At 42.7% G+C, this 12,798-nt stretch overlaps 1 protein-coding gene across 1 annotated transcript; it reads right to left on the reverse strand.

The window, feature by feature from the left end:
• Positions 1-2,595: 2,595 nt before the first annotated feature.
• LOC135523163 (metalloreductase STEAP2-like) lies at positions 2,596-12,527 on the reverse strand. The gene is made up of 6 exons (XM_064949886.1): positions 12,415-12,527; positions 10,790-11,226; positions 10,551-10,709; positions 8,558-9,085; positions 4,410-4,574; positions 2,596-4,123 (listed from the first exon to the last, which is right to left on the reverse strand). Exons 2-6 carry the CDS (start codon positions 11,177-11,179, stop codon positions 3,839-3,841), a joined length of 1,527 nt encoding a protein of 508 aa, XP_064805958.1. The 5' UTR covers positions 11,180-11,226; positions 12,415-12,527; the 3' UTR covers positions 2,596-3,838.
• Positions 12,528-12,798: the final 271 nt, after the last annotated feature.

Genomic DNA, 12,798 nt, shown 5'->3' on the forward strand with positions numbered 1-12,798 from the left:
TGCCCGAGACTTGAGTCAAGCCATGCACTGCAGAGCTCATATTAAAACTGCTTGTATGCTATTTTTAGCGCACTCCTGGGTTAGGGCTTGGCAAGAAGAATATATATCTAAAAAAAAATGTTTTCAGAGTTCCATTGAAATGCAGCATCTTGTTATTTCATTGTAACGTTGAGCACCCATCCAGGCTTTCATTGTGGGCCCACTATTGTCGTTATTAGGGGTTTGTGTTGCTAACCTGCGGCGGAGGATAAGAGGAGGCCCATCTCTTGTTGTTTGTTGATCACAAGCATTAATTAAGACTAATCTCTTCCCCCGTCTCTGCGCGGCGACAGGAAGCATATTTGTGTCCATGGCAACCCGCTCGATCCAACCCGCTCTCCCAAATCGTGACACATTGTAGAAGTGCGGCTCCTCTAGTGTGTGTGTGTGTGTGTGTGTGTGTGTGTGTGTGTGTGTGTGTGTGTGTGTGTGTGTGTGCGTGTGTGTCCTCTACCCACAGACTCGTCCTCATTATTTGTAGAGGAATTATGGGACAAATGGAAATAGAAAAGTAGCATTCACTATGGGGCTGGTATTGCTAAAGCACAATGACATGACAATGTCTCGTACAGCCAGCCCACTTCACATGAGGAGCTGCTCCACTAGGACTGAGAGAACACTGGAGGTGTGTGGTGGATGAGTTGGAGAGCTGGTTGTCGAATTGTTGATGATGACGATCGAAGGTATTACAAACAAACAGCCTCTGATCGTAGACTTTAGGCTTGTACAACTGCTAGCAGGGGGTTGAGGTCAAGTGTACTTGACACCATGACCAGAATCATATAGTTCTTGTCCCAAATGGCACCCAATTTCCTTTATAGTGCATTACACATTAAACAATAGTGTGCACTATATAGGGAATAGGGTTCCATTGGGACACATGTATATGCTTGGTCCATGACCTACATTCACCATTCCTTTATGTTAAGATGCAGGCTATGAATAGCATGCATACAAAACATATTATCACAATCATTAGCCGTAGCTGCTTTTAGAGGGGCATTTGTTTTCCACTGCTGTCCATCAGAATTTACCAGCCTCTAAAGATAAGCTGCTTTTCAGGCGTGAATCAAGCATGTGTGCGAGACGCTTTAAGTGGGGACAGGATAGCTGGTATCAATAAATTGACTGCTTTCTGTGAGAAACCAGTTAGAGATAACTTGTTTAGAGGGTGGGAATCCATAAGAGAGGTACCAAGTCCATCAATGTTGTTAGGCACTGACCCCTAGTGGTTAAGGTGAAGTACTGGCCTGAGTGCATGCAACGCTCCTCTCCTCTGCGCTCCTCTCCTCTGCGCTCCTCTCCTCTCCGTCTCCTCTTTTCTCTTCAGAGTAGGTGGTTATTCATCAATATATTAAACAATCGGCAACATTCTGTAATACGCGGCAGAAGACAGTGAATACAGAGAAATACACAGTAAATCATATTTATACTGAACAAAAATATAAATGCAACGTGCAGCAATTTCAAATGTTTTACTGAGTTACAGTTCAAATAAGGAAATCAGTCTATTGAAATACATTCATTAGGCCCTGATCTATGGATTTCACATGACTGGGAATACAGATATGTATCTGATGGTGACAGATACCTTGAATAAAAAGGGTAGAGGCTTCAATGGCTGTGTGATTCTGCTGGATATTGGAGGGAACTGGAACACGCTGTCGTCAAGTCGATCCAGAGAACTAGGACATTTTCAGCTTCCAGGAATTGTGCACAGATCCTTGCGACGTGGGACTGTGCGTTATCATGCTGAAACATGAGGTGATGGCGGCAGATGAATGACACGATAATGGGGCTCAGGATCTTGTCAGGATCGTAATTGGTTTTAGAAGTGGGGGGACATATATATAAAAAATTATCTTCTGTCAGATAAACACTCCAAACAACTACCCGACTGCTCGGAGGCGTCCACATGGTCCTAAGGCACAACATTTCCTAGTTTTGTATCACATTCCAATGATAAAACTGGGGAGAACAAAAATGGAATTTCAGAATGTGGTGGGGACATGTCCCCCCCTGTCCGCAGTGGAAGATGCACCCCTGGATCTCGTCATGTTATCTCTGTGCATTCAAATTGCCATTGATAAAATGCCATTGTGTATGTTTTCCGTAGCTTATGCTTAACCATACCATAACCCCACTGCCACCACGGGGCACTCTGTTCACAACCTTGACATCAGAAAACGTTTTGCCCACACAATGCTATACACGTGGTCTGCGGTCGTGAGGCCGTCGTTGGACGTACTGCCAAATTCTCTAAAACTAAATTCATTTTCAATTTTCTAGAAACATCTCTGGTGGACATTCCTGAGGTCAGCTTGTCAATTGTATGCTCCCTCAAAACTTGAGACATCTGTGGCATTGAGATGTTTGACAAAACTGCACATTTTATTGTCCCCAGCACAAGGTGCACCTGTGCAAGTATCATGCTGTTTAATCAGCTTCTTGATATGCCACACCTGTCAGGCGGATGGATGATCTTGGCAAAGGAGAAATACTAACAGGGATGTAAACAAAATGTGTGCACAAAACTTGAGAGAAATATGGAACATTTTGGGGCTCTTTTATTTCAGCTCATGACACATGGGACCAACACCTTACATGTTGCGTTTATATATTTGTTCAGTGTATTTTCAAACATGTTGTCACACATGCTCTTTCAACATACTCTAATACAGGGGGATAGGCTCGATGACAATTTGATAGATTGTTTGGCATGTTGATAGCTGATATGTTCTCCTACTGACTAGGCTCTCTTAATCCAAGCAGAAGAACTAGGAAATAAACTTATCAATAGTATAAAAACATCTGGATCAAGTCTTTGTGGATTGTCACATTATTCACTACTGATGGTTGTGAATTATGACTACTAGTAAATACGTTTTATACCAAGGATAGTGTCATGAAATGATCATTTTTAGGATGCATGTGTATCATATAGTACTGCATTATCTATACACACACACAGTATACATGAATGTTGTTCCATAATTACATGACTTCAATTGACAACAAATAGCTTGATTCAACAATAACCTGCTACATCATTTCTATTGACTGTGTAAAAAATACATTTTTTTTTTTTGGCACATTTTTCTGTCTGTTGAACACAGTGACACAGATCATAGAAATATGTTTTCTCAAGTGTGTGATTCTCAGTCAACATTCTTACATTGATTTCACATATAATACTATCGTCACATATATCATAATTCCTAAAAGTACATATCTAAAAATACATGGTACTTGGGCTGAACATAATTCCATGATGACTATTATAATTCTACAACAAGGAAATTGGCAATTTGCAGACAATACTCAGACAAGTCACAGAACCACATTGTGCCTTTTGCAGCACTGACCGAACCACAGATCCAATGGCATATAGCATATAGGCTAATTATCCTTAATATATATATTGTCTGGAACTAGGGGCTCATTAAATGCTGTTGGAAATGTTACAGTATGGTTGGTCATGGCAGCGTGTCATCAAAGTGTCACTGAAGAGCAAAGACATATGTCTGATCGATCATTGGCAGGGCAGTGGTAGCTAGCTAGAGCACTGGCAGAATATCGATAGCTAGATAGGCTATGCTGCAGTCTGGCCCAGTCTGGTTGTGTGGCCCAACCAACCCAGGACTCTGGCTTCACAGTCCAGTTCCACAATCCAATTTCTCCTCTGAGGATCAATAAAGTTCATTCATTCATTTATCCATCCAGTCATATGTCTGCCTGTCTATCATCCATCCATCCATCCAGCCAGCCAATCCATCTATCCATCCCTCCACCCATTCATTCACATGATAGTGACCCTCTCTGGTGAGACGTGTGCTGCTGCCCCAACAGGGTCCTGGCGCAACTGGCTGCTCTCAGCTCCCCGTTTGATCCTGTGGAGCCTCCGTCCCACACAGGGGATCAGCAGGAACACCTTCCCCAGGATGACACACACGGGCAGGGCCAGGGCCACCACGAAGTTAGGGGGTAGGTAGAAACGGTAAGCCTCCTCCTCAAAGGCCCGCTTCCAGCCGAACAGCAGAGCATGGAACGTAGCGATAAGCAGAGCGATGTAACCCAGTGTCGACTTGGGGAGATGGAGAGCGAGAGAAACACATGCATGCATCAACAATACATTATATCACAGCTTTTACATCTACAGTAAGAACATGATTACAAACAACATGAAGAAGACTACTCAGAAAACAAACAAATGTTTTACCCAGAGGTTGACAGCTTGTTATTATTTCTTAGTCAGTATTATTAATCAGAGGCCTTTCCATAAGAATGTTCATCATCCTCGTCACCATCTTCATCCTCACCATCACCATTATTATCATCATCATCATCATCAACAGTGTCTGTCTGAGTACCTGAATAAAGCTGAACTCCCTCCAGTTGAGGGCGCTGTTAACAGAAGGAATGGAGGTGACGGCCAGGAGAGAAAGGAGCCCGAGGCTCATGATACCAAAGGACAGGTACATCTCTACTCTCCACACCTCCTCCTCATTCCACGAGTTCTCCACGTTAGCATGGACCTGCAGAGAGGAGAACACAGACACACATACGTTCAGTAAACACATAATGTATGAATAGAAAACAAAGTCACACAAGCATAGTGTATTCACAAATAAACACTTAAACACCACACACACACACACACACACACCTGGGTAAAAATGACAAAGAAAATTAAATATCATCCCTTCAAAAATGCTGCTGCCTGATTTATCTAAATGAGGAGACCTAGTTTTCAGTCTAAATTTGGCAGTGTTCATTCATTAACAAAAGCCTCTACAGTCCACTGGCTGTGTGTGTGTGTGTGTGTGTGTGTGCCTCACACAAGGTGAAATAAAGAAAAACCGCATGTGGCATATCAAGCAATTTCAATACAACTGCAGGAGCACCTCAGAGGCCATATGGGTGTAACAGGCCTGAACTAGAGGACAGGCTGAGGTGGCCTGGATTCACACACACACACACACACACACCACACACATACACACACACCACACATAAACACACAGCCAGAGGTGTGTTTGAGAAGCAAAACACACAGCGAGAGATGTGCTTGAGAGTGCAGCTGATTGTGTGGCCTGGATCGACAGACACACACAGCTAGAAGGGTTTGTGTGTGCATGAGAATGAAGGATGCTGGGAAGGGGGTTGCAGTAAGAGACAGATGAAGGTCAGAGGAGGACGTGAATGAATAAACAGATTAAACCGGTGAAGATGCAGATATGACACACTACGGCATGCCACACAGATCAGTAGATAAATGTTGGATGTACAACCGGTACATATACTGGAAGATGTATGTTGTTCACAATACCCAATTGAATGAGAACATAGCTTATAGTTTCACTTATAAGAACAAGAAGAAACACCATCAGAAAAAGAAGCATTGCAATTAGTTTGTGAAGAAGAAGATGTGTACTATATGGTAACCGAAGGATCTACAGTATGTGCATGCTGTTTGTCCCTCTGTGGTCTTCCCAGTGCAGCTGGCTGGCTGTCGTAAGTGTTGTTTATGGCCATGCCTCAGGAGCCACAGCACAAATAGATGAGTCACTCTGAGGCCAAACATCCAATCACTTCCATGTGGGTCACTCTCAAGATTAGAATTATAGAGGAGAATAAAACTGCATAACGGTTACAGTGTTGCTGCATTGTTGCTGATTCACGATTCCAAAGTGAACTTAAATCTGATGAAACATCGACAGACCTCAATTACATAAACAACAGCATTTATGAAGGGTGTCTTTGACCTGACACAAACACTATTCTTCAGATATACTAAATGTTCTATCCATATACTGTCCATATTGTCTACACATCCCATTACATATACAGTACAAGTCAAAAGTGTGGACACACCTACTCATGCAAGGGTTTTTCTTTATTTATTTTTTTACTCTTGGCATTCTCTCAACCAGCTTCATGAGGAATGCTTTTCCAACAGTCTTGAAGGAGTTCCCACATACAGTGCCTTACAAAAGTATTCATCCACCTTGGCATTTTCATATTTTGTTGCATTGCAAAATGTAATTGAAATAGATTTTTATTTGGATTTCTTGTAATGGACATACACAAAATAGTCAAAATTGGTGAAGTGAAATTTTAAAAATTACTTGTTTACATTTTTGTTTTTTAAATATAAAAAACGGAAAAGTGGTGTGTAAAAGTGGTGAGAGCCCCTTTCTATGAAGCCCCTAAATAAGATCTGGTGCAAGCAATTACCTTCAGAATGGGCAACCAATTACCTGAAGTGGTGCAAGCAATTACCTTCAGAATGGGCAACCAATTACCTTCAGAATGGGCAACCAATTACCTTCAGAATGGGCAACCAATTACCTGAAGTGGTTCAAGCAATTACCTTCAGAATGGGCAACCAATTACCTTCAGAATGGGCAACCAATTACCTGAAGAATGGGCAACCAATTACCTGAAGAATGGGCAACCAATTACCTGAAGAATGGGCAACCAATTACCTGAAGAATGGGCAACCAATTACCTGAAGAATGGGCAACCAATTACCTGAAGAATGGGCAACCAATTACCTTCAGAATGGGCAACCAATTACCTGAAGTGGTTCAAGCAATTACCTGAAGAATGGGCAACCAATTACCTTCAGAATGGGCAACCAATTACCTGAAGTGGTTCAAGCAATTACCTTCAGAATGGGCAACCAATTACCTTCAGAATGGGCAACCAATTACCTTCAGAATGGGCAACCAATTACCTTCAGAATGGGCAACCAATTACCTTCAGAATGGGCAACCAATTACCTTCAGAATGGGCAACCAATTACCTTCAGAATGGGCAACCAATTACCTTCAGAATGGGCAACCAATTACCTGAAGTGGTTCAAGCAATTACCTGAAGAATGGGAAAAAATTGAATAGTTATGCACGCTAAAGTCTTCAGTTTTGTTTTGTCTTATTTGTCTTATTTCTTGTTAATTTCACAATAAAATATATTTTGCATCTTCAAAGTAGTAGGCATGTTGTGTAAATCAAATGATACAAACCCTTAAAAATATATATTTTAATTCCAGGTTGTTAGGCAACAAAATTGGACAAATGCCAAACGGGGTGAATACTTTCCCAAGCCACTGTCTGCTGAGCAGTTGTTGGCTGCTTTTTCTTCACTCTGCGGTCCAACTCATCCCACACCATCTTAATTGGGTTGAGGTCAGGTGATTGTAGAGGCCAGATCTGATGCAGCACTCCATCACTCTCCTTCATGGTCAAATAGCCCTTACACAGCCTGGAGGTGTGTTGGGTCGCTGTCCTGTTGAAAAACAAATGATGGTCCCACTAAGCGCAAACCAGATGGGATGGCGTATCGCTGCAGAATACTGTGGTAGCCATAATGGTTAAGAGTGCTTTGAATTCAAAATAAATCACTGACAGTGTCACCAGCAAAGAACCCCCACACCATCAAACCTCCTCCTCCATGGTTCACGGTGGGAACCACACATGCGGAGATCATCCGTTCACCTACTCTGCATCTCACAAAGACATAGTGGTTGGATCCAAAAATCTCAAATTTGGACCAAAGGACAGATTTCCATCAGTCTAATGTACATTGCTCGTGCGTCTTGGCTCTTCTTCTTACTGGTATGCTTTAGCAGTGGTTTCTTTGCAGCAATTCAACCATGATTTGAGCTATCTCCTCTGAACAGTTGATGTTGAGATGTGTCTGTTACTTGAACTCTGTGAAGCATTTATTTGGGATTCAATCTGAGGTGCAGTTAGCTCTAATGAACTTACCCTCTGCAGCAGAGGTAACTCTGGGTCTTCCAAATCCTGTGGCGGTCCTCATGAGAGCCAGTTTCATCATAGCGCTTCATGGTTTTTGCGACTGCACTTGAAGAAACTTTAAAAGTTCTTGACATTTTCCAGATTGACTGACATTCATGTCTTAAAGTAATGATGGACTGTTGTTTCTCTTTGCTTATTTGAGCTGTTCTTGCCATAATATGGACTAGGACTTTTACCAAATAGGCCTATCTTCTATCTACAACCCTTACCTTGTCACAACACAACTGATTGGCTGAAATGCATTAAGAAGGAAAGCAATTCCACAAATTAACTTTTAACGAGGCACACCTGTTAATTGAAATACATTTTGTTTTAGACTTTTTTGGTTACTACATTATTCCATGTGTTATTTCATAGTTGTGATGTCTTCACTATTATTCTACAATGTAGAAAATTGTAAAAAAATAAATAAAGAAAAACCCTTGAATGAGTAGGTGTGTCCAAACATTTGACTGGTGCTGTATATATATATATATATACACACAGTATATATATATTTATACTCTGGGCTCAGACATTGCTCGTCCTAATATTTCCATATTTCAGAATTATATTATTTTACTTTTAGAGTGTATTGTTCGATATTACTGCACTGTTGTTGCGAGGAACACAAGCATTTCATGTGTATACGATCAATAAAATGTTAATTGATTTGACACACACACACACACACCCTCCCTCTGTCCATCACCCACCTGTTGGTAGGCCATGTTGAGGAGCAGGTATCTCTCTGACCTCCTCATGGGGAGACAGAGGCTGTAGAGAACGTGGACACACCCCAGGAAGAAGCTCAGGAGCCCCAGCTGCTTCCTGCTCTGTAGCCAGCCCTCCAGCCAGTGAGGGAACCTCCTGTACTTAGTCCTATAGTACAGCTGGTGGACCGCGGCTAGCTGGCCCGCCAGGTAGACTAGAGCGAGTAGTGTTATGGCCACTGTGGGCAGAGTCCTATTCACCATCTCTATAGGGATCTTATAGAAGTCACTCTGCTTGCTCTTCACATACGGGTGGATGATGTCCCGGACAAAGGAATAGGCGAAGAAGAAGATGGAGAGAGCCACAGTGGCTAGCACGGGGCCTTTCCAGTCGGGGAAAAGGCGCAGGGGCATGTTCTCAATCTCTCTGGAGGAGGAGAGGGCTCCCATGTCCACTGGGGTGAAGTTGAGCTGCCTGGTCAGCTCCATGATCTGCTGTCTGCCCTCTACAGAGTTACTGCAGATGTACACCTTGAGGAATGGGTAATCAAGCAATAATAAATCAAGGTAGTCAATCAGTCAGTCAATCTAATATGTATGACATGGTCAATGTGCATTGCATGTATTGTGAATGTGATGTAATGTGTACATTTTTTTCTAAACAACCTCACGGAAGGCTTACCTTGTCAATCATAGGCATGAAATAACAAATAATTAGCAGATATAATTATGTTAAAGGAAAACATGGTTGTGGTTGTTTCTACCCCTTGTGACTGAGACAAACGCAATCTGATTCCCTGGGTTATAATATTGAGCTTGTTTTTTTCATTGTCCCAATTGTGTTAATTTAATTTACTGTGTGCATTTACTGTGTGTGTGTGTGTGTGTGTGTGTGTGTGTGTGTGTGTGTGTGTGTGTGTGTGTGTGTGTGTGTGTGTGTGTGTGTGTGTGTGTGTGTGTGTGTGTGTGTGTGTGTGACTAGAATGGTTTTATTTGAAGAAGGATGGCAGCGTAAAATGTTCTTCTCAGTTGTAGAGTTTCACTATAAGCCTTGCATAATATTTGGAGGAATTAGTCTCCCTCCCAGGCAAGCACAGACCAGACTGTTAATGCTTTAACCAGCTCAGTAGCCTGCCTTACACTCCTTCTAGTGAGGATATCATAGGAATAAAGACGAGGGTGCAGTGACTTTACCCTGAGATGTGATATGTCATAATCGTGTTTGATCTGTCCCCCACATATGACATCATCATGCCGTAGGGGGAGGGTATGTATTGAGGAGAATGTCAGTGCACCTCTTTGAAAGGTCAGCCAATCAGATGGTGTCAACAACAATGGTTTGTAACAACTGACATTGAACAACTGAGAATGATGTAGGGAGAAGTAGCTGCTGTCCAAAAGATCACAACAAACAAGTGTTTAGGACAATGAATGCTTAGAGACTATCAGCAGCCATTTGGCTGATCCTGTTGCAGAGTCTGATGCTGCCATTTAATTTCTCTGTAGACGGATGTTAGCCTAACTTGGTTCCAGATCTGTTTGTGCGGTCTTGCCAGTTCGGCACCACAGCGGTAAGAGATCTGGAACCATGCTAGACAGACAGGTCAACATCTATACTGCCTTGGCTGCCAACAATGTTATTTCAGCAGATTCAGCTCTGGGTCCAACTTTAATAGACTGAGTGGTTTGTTACCTGCAACAAGTCTGTACAAGGGGAGACATTCTATTCATGTAAAAATACTAATTTAGTCCTAAGTCGTTCTGCGTGGTTTATGCAATACAATATTTATAAGTTAGAAATGAATGACTAACTGTGCAATGAGTTAAAGAGTGGGACAGTGTTTGATCCTGAATTAATTCTGAATAAGTAACTCCTGAAATTAACCTTTGTGTGTCCCAAATGGCACCCTTTTCCCTAAATACTTCACTACTTTTGAGAGGAGCCCTATGGGACACAGGGAGCCATTTGGGACACAGACCTCATCTTCCATCTTACCTGCCTGCTGGCATCTTTGGGTCCAGACTGCATAGCCCAGGCAGATATGACATTAAAGCCCTTCACAACTGTAGAGTCTGGGAGCAGGGAGGCCAGGTACTCAGCGTTGGACTCAGGGTACTGGTTCACACGGCGGTTGTTGCTCACGTCCACCAGAACCTTAGAAGAAGAAGAAGAATGGAAATGTGTCTTTTTGCTCACAACCCAATCCCCTGACACACACACACAAACACACACACCTTCCCTGCCAGCAGATGCTTGAGGTCCCAGAGAACAGAATAATGCTCCCTGCGGATAGCGAGGAAAACCACAGAAGCTTTACCCACAGCGTCTTCATGGTGGGTCACATCAACAACATGAGGGAAGAACTCAGCGGCACGTTTGGGTTGGCGGCTCCCCACCACCACCTGGAAGCCACAGCGGAGCAGACGGATGGTCAGGCACTTGGAGAAGTCACCCGAGCCCAGGATGGCTACGACAGGCTTGGGGAGGGGGCCGTGGGGAGGAGGGTCCCTGGGGCCATTCTTCCTTACCCCGTTGGGGAGGAACAGGGAGGGGGTGGTAGGGTGGGCGGTGTCGGTGTAAGCCGGGCTGCTGCAGCCGCTGCCCAGCATGGAGATGGTGTCCATCCTTAGGCTCCAGACCTCTCCTGTCCTTTAGGAGGACGCCTCAGGTTCTAGGATGGTGGAATATGGTCCGTTAGTTATGTACAGTACTTGATTTGAGCATAGAGATCGATGGTGTCTGGCTATAACTTTCCATTATAAGAGTAAAAGTACACTGAATATTCACTGTGTAGTACATTGCCTCCAACTGTGTCAACTGCGGTTTGCTTGCTCTCTGACCAGAAGAGAGGAAGTACCCTCGGTAACATCTATCCACCCAGCTGCCTGGCTCCCTAGCCTATCAAGAAGGAATTCCTCCCTTTTACTCTGCAGGATGCAGCAACAGCTTGTTAGGCCAAGCACAGTCACATTGGAGACATTCATTGCAGAGTGTTATTAGTTTGGGATGCTGATTGTTGCTTCTTTGGTGGTCTGGACATTTTAATACTGGCAACACATTATGATGATGCAAAGCTTGGGGACCTTAATTGGTTATATTAAATTATCTAACTGCCTGCAAATTGTAGATGCAATCAAATTAGATAAATCAGATTAGATAAATCGGGGTGGAATCTAATATATGTAGTTGATGTACTGTATGTCTAACCGGCCAAAAAATATAATATGTTGTCTAATTCATGTTAAAATTATATTAACCTACTAGACTACCAACTACAACATGACATTACATTAATATAGTCGGCTATAGGTTGCTTTCAGGTTATAAAAAAAATAATTCTCAAAATATGTCACCATATTTTGTAATCTTATCATATAGAGATCATACTATTTTAAATTATCTAACCTATGACATGTTTTGTGAAATACAGTATAATCTACACATTCAACATTTTTGAACGGCACTAGCATGTCACAATATGTCCTTTGGTGACTTTGAAATATCTTCTCGTAAAATGTGCTATTTATTAACCTGTAGAACTATTACTACTAAACAATTTACTATATGCTAAAAATAATTCACAGTAAACCATGTATTCCTAATGTTAGAAAAATAATCCCGCCAATCGAGGTTAGACAATATGACTCATCTCATCCAGAATAGATTGCTGCTAGTGCAGAATAACCAGGCTCCACATCGCACAGGAATTATTTAGCTTCAGACTCCATTATACAATGTAATACATCATTACGCTTTACAAATACAGCCTATTATAGCTCACAGGTGTATGCACATAGATTGTAGGCTGCGTGTCAAGTGTGTGCAAATTCGTGCGTTAATCGCAAGGTTACAGCCATACCTTTCATGGAGCTGGTAAGGACACCACTGCACGAATAACACACATCCAGCCAGCTGATCGCCACAGGTCTGTCTGTCGGACTCCCCTCCCTCTCTCTCCTAGGTGGATCTGGCTGTGGCTGTGCTTCGGCTCAGCAGCGATGTCATGCATACAGACACTGAGCGGATTCCTGTCTTGCAGGCAGAGCACGTACCAGCGACGAGCATTACACCACTCACAAAGGGGAGGTAGCGCCACGCACTAATGCAACGCAGGTAGTCCTCAAAACGAGGTCTCCTTCAGTTAGGGACACAGGTCATATCCTTTTAGGATTTTCGTGTTGGAGTAGTATCATTCATTTGCAAAGGCTAAATCCCATGTGAGGTTGAATTTTGATGAAAGAAA

This window comes from Oncorhynchus masou, chromosome 30 (assembly GCF_036934945.1).
Source record: "Oncorhynchus masou masou isolate Uvic2021 chromosome 30, UVic_Omas_1.1, whole genome shotgun sequence".
In the NCBI taxonomy this organism is placed as follows: domain Eukaryota; kingdom Metazoa; phylum Chordata; class Actinopteri; order Salmoniformes; family Salmonidae; genus Oncorhynchus; species Oncorhynchus masou.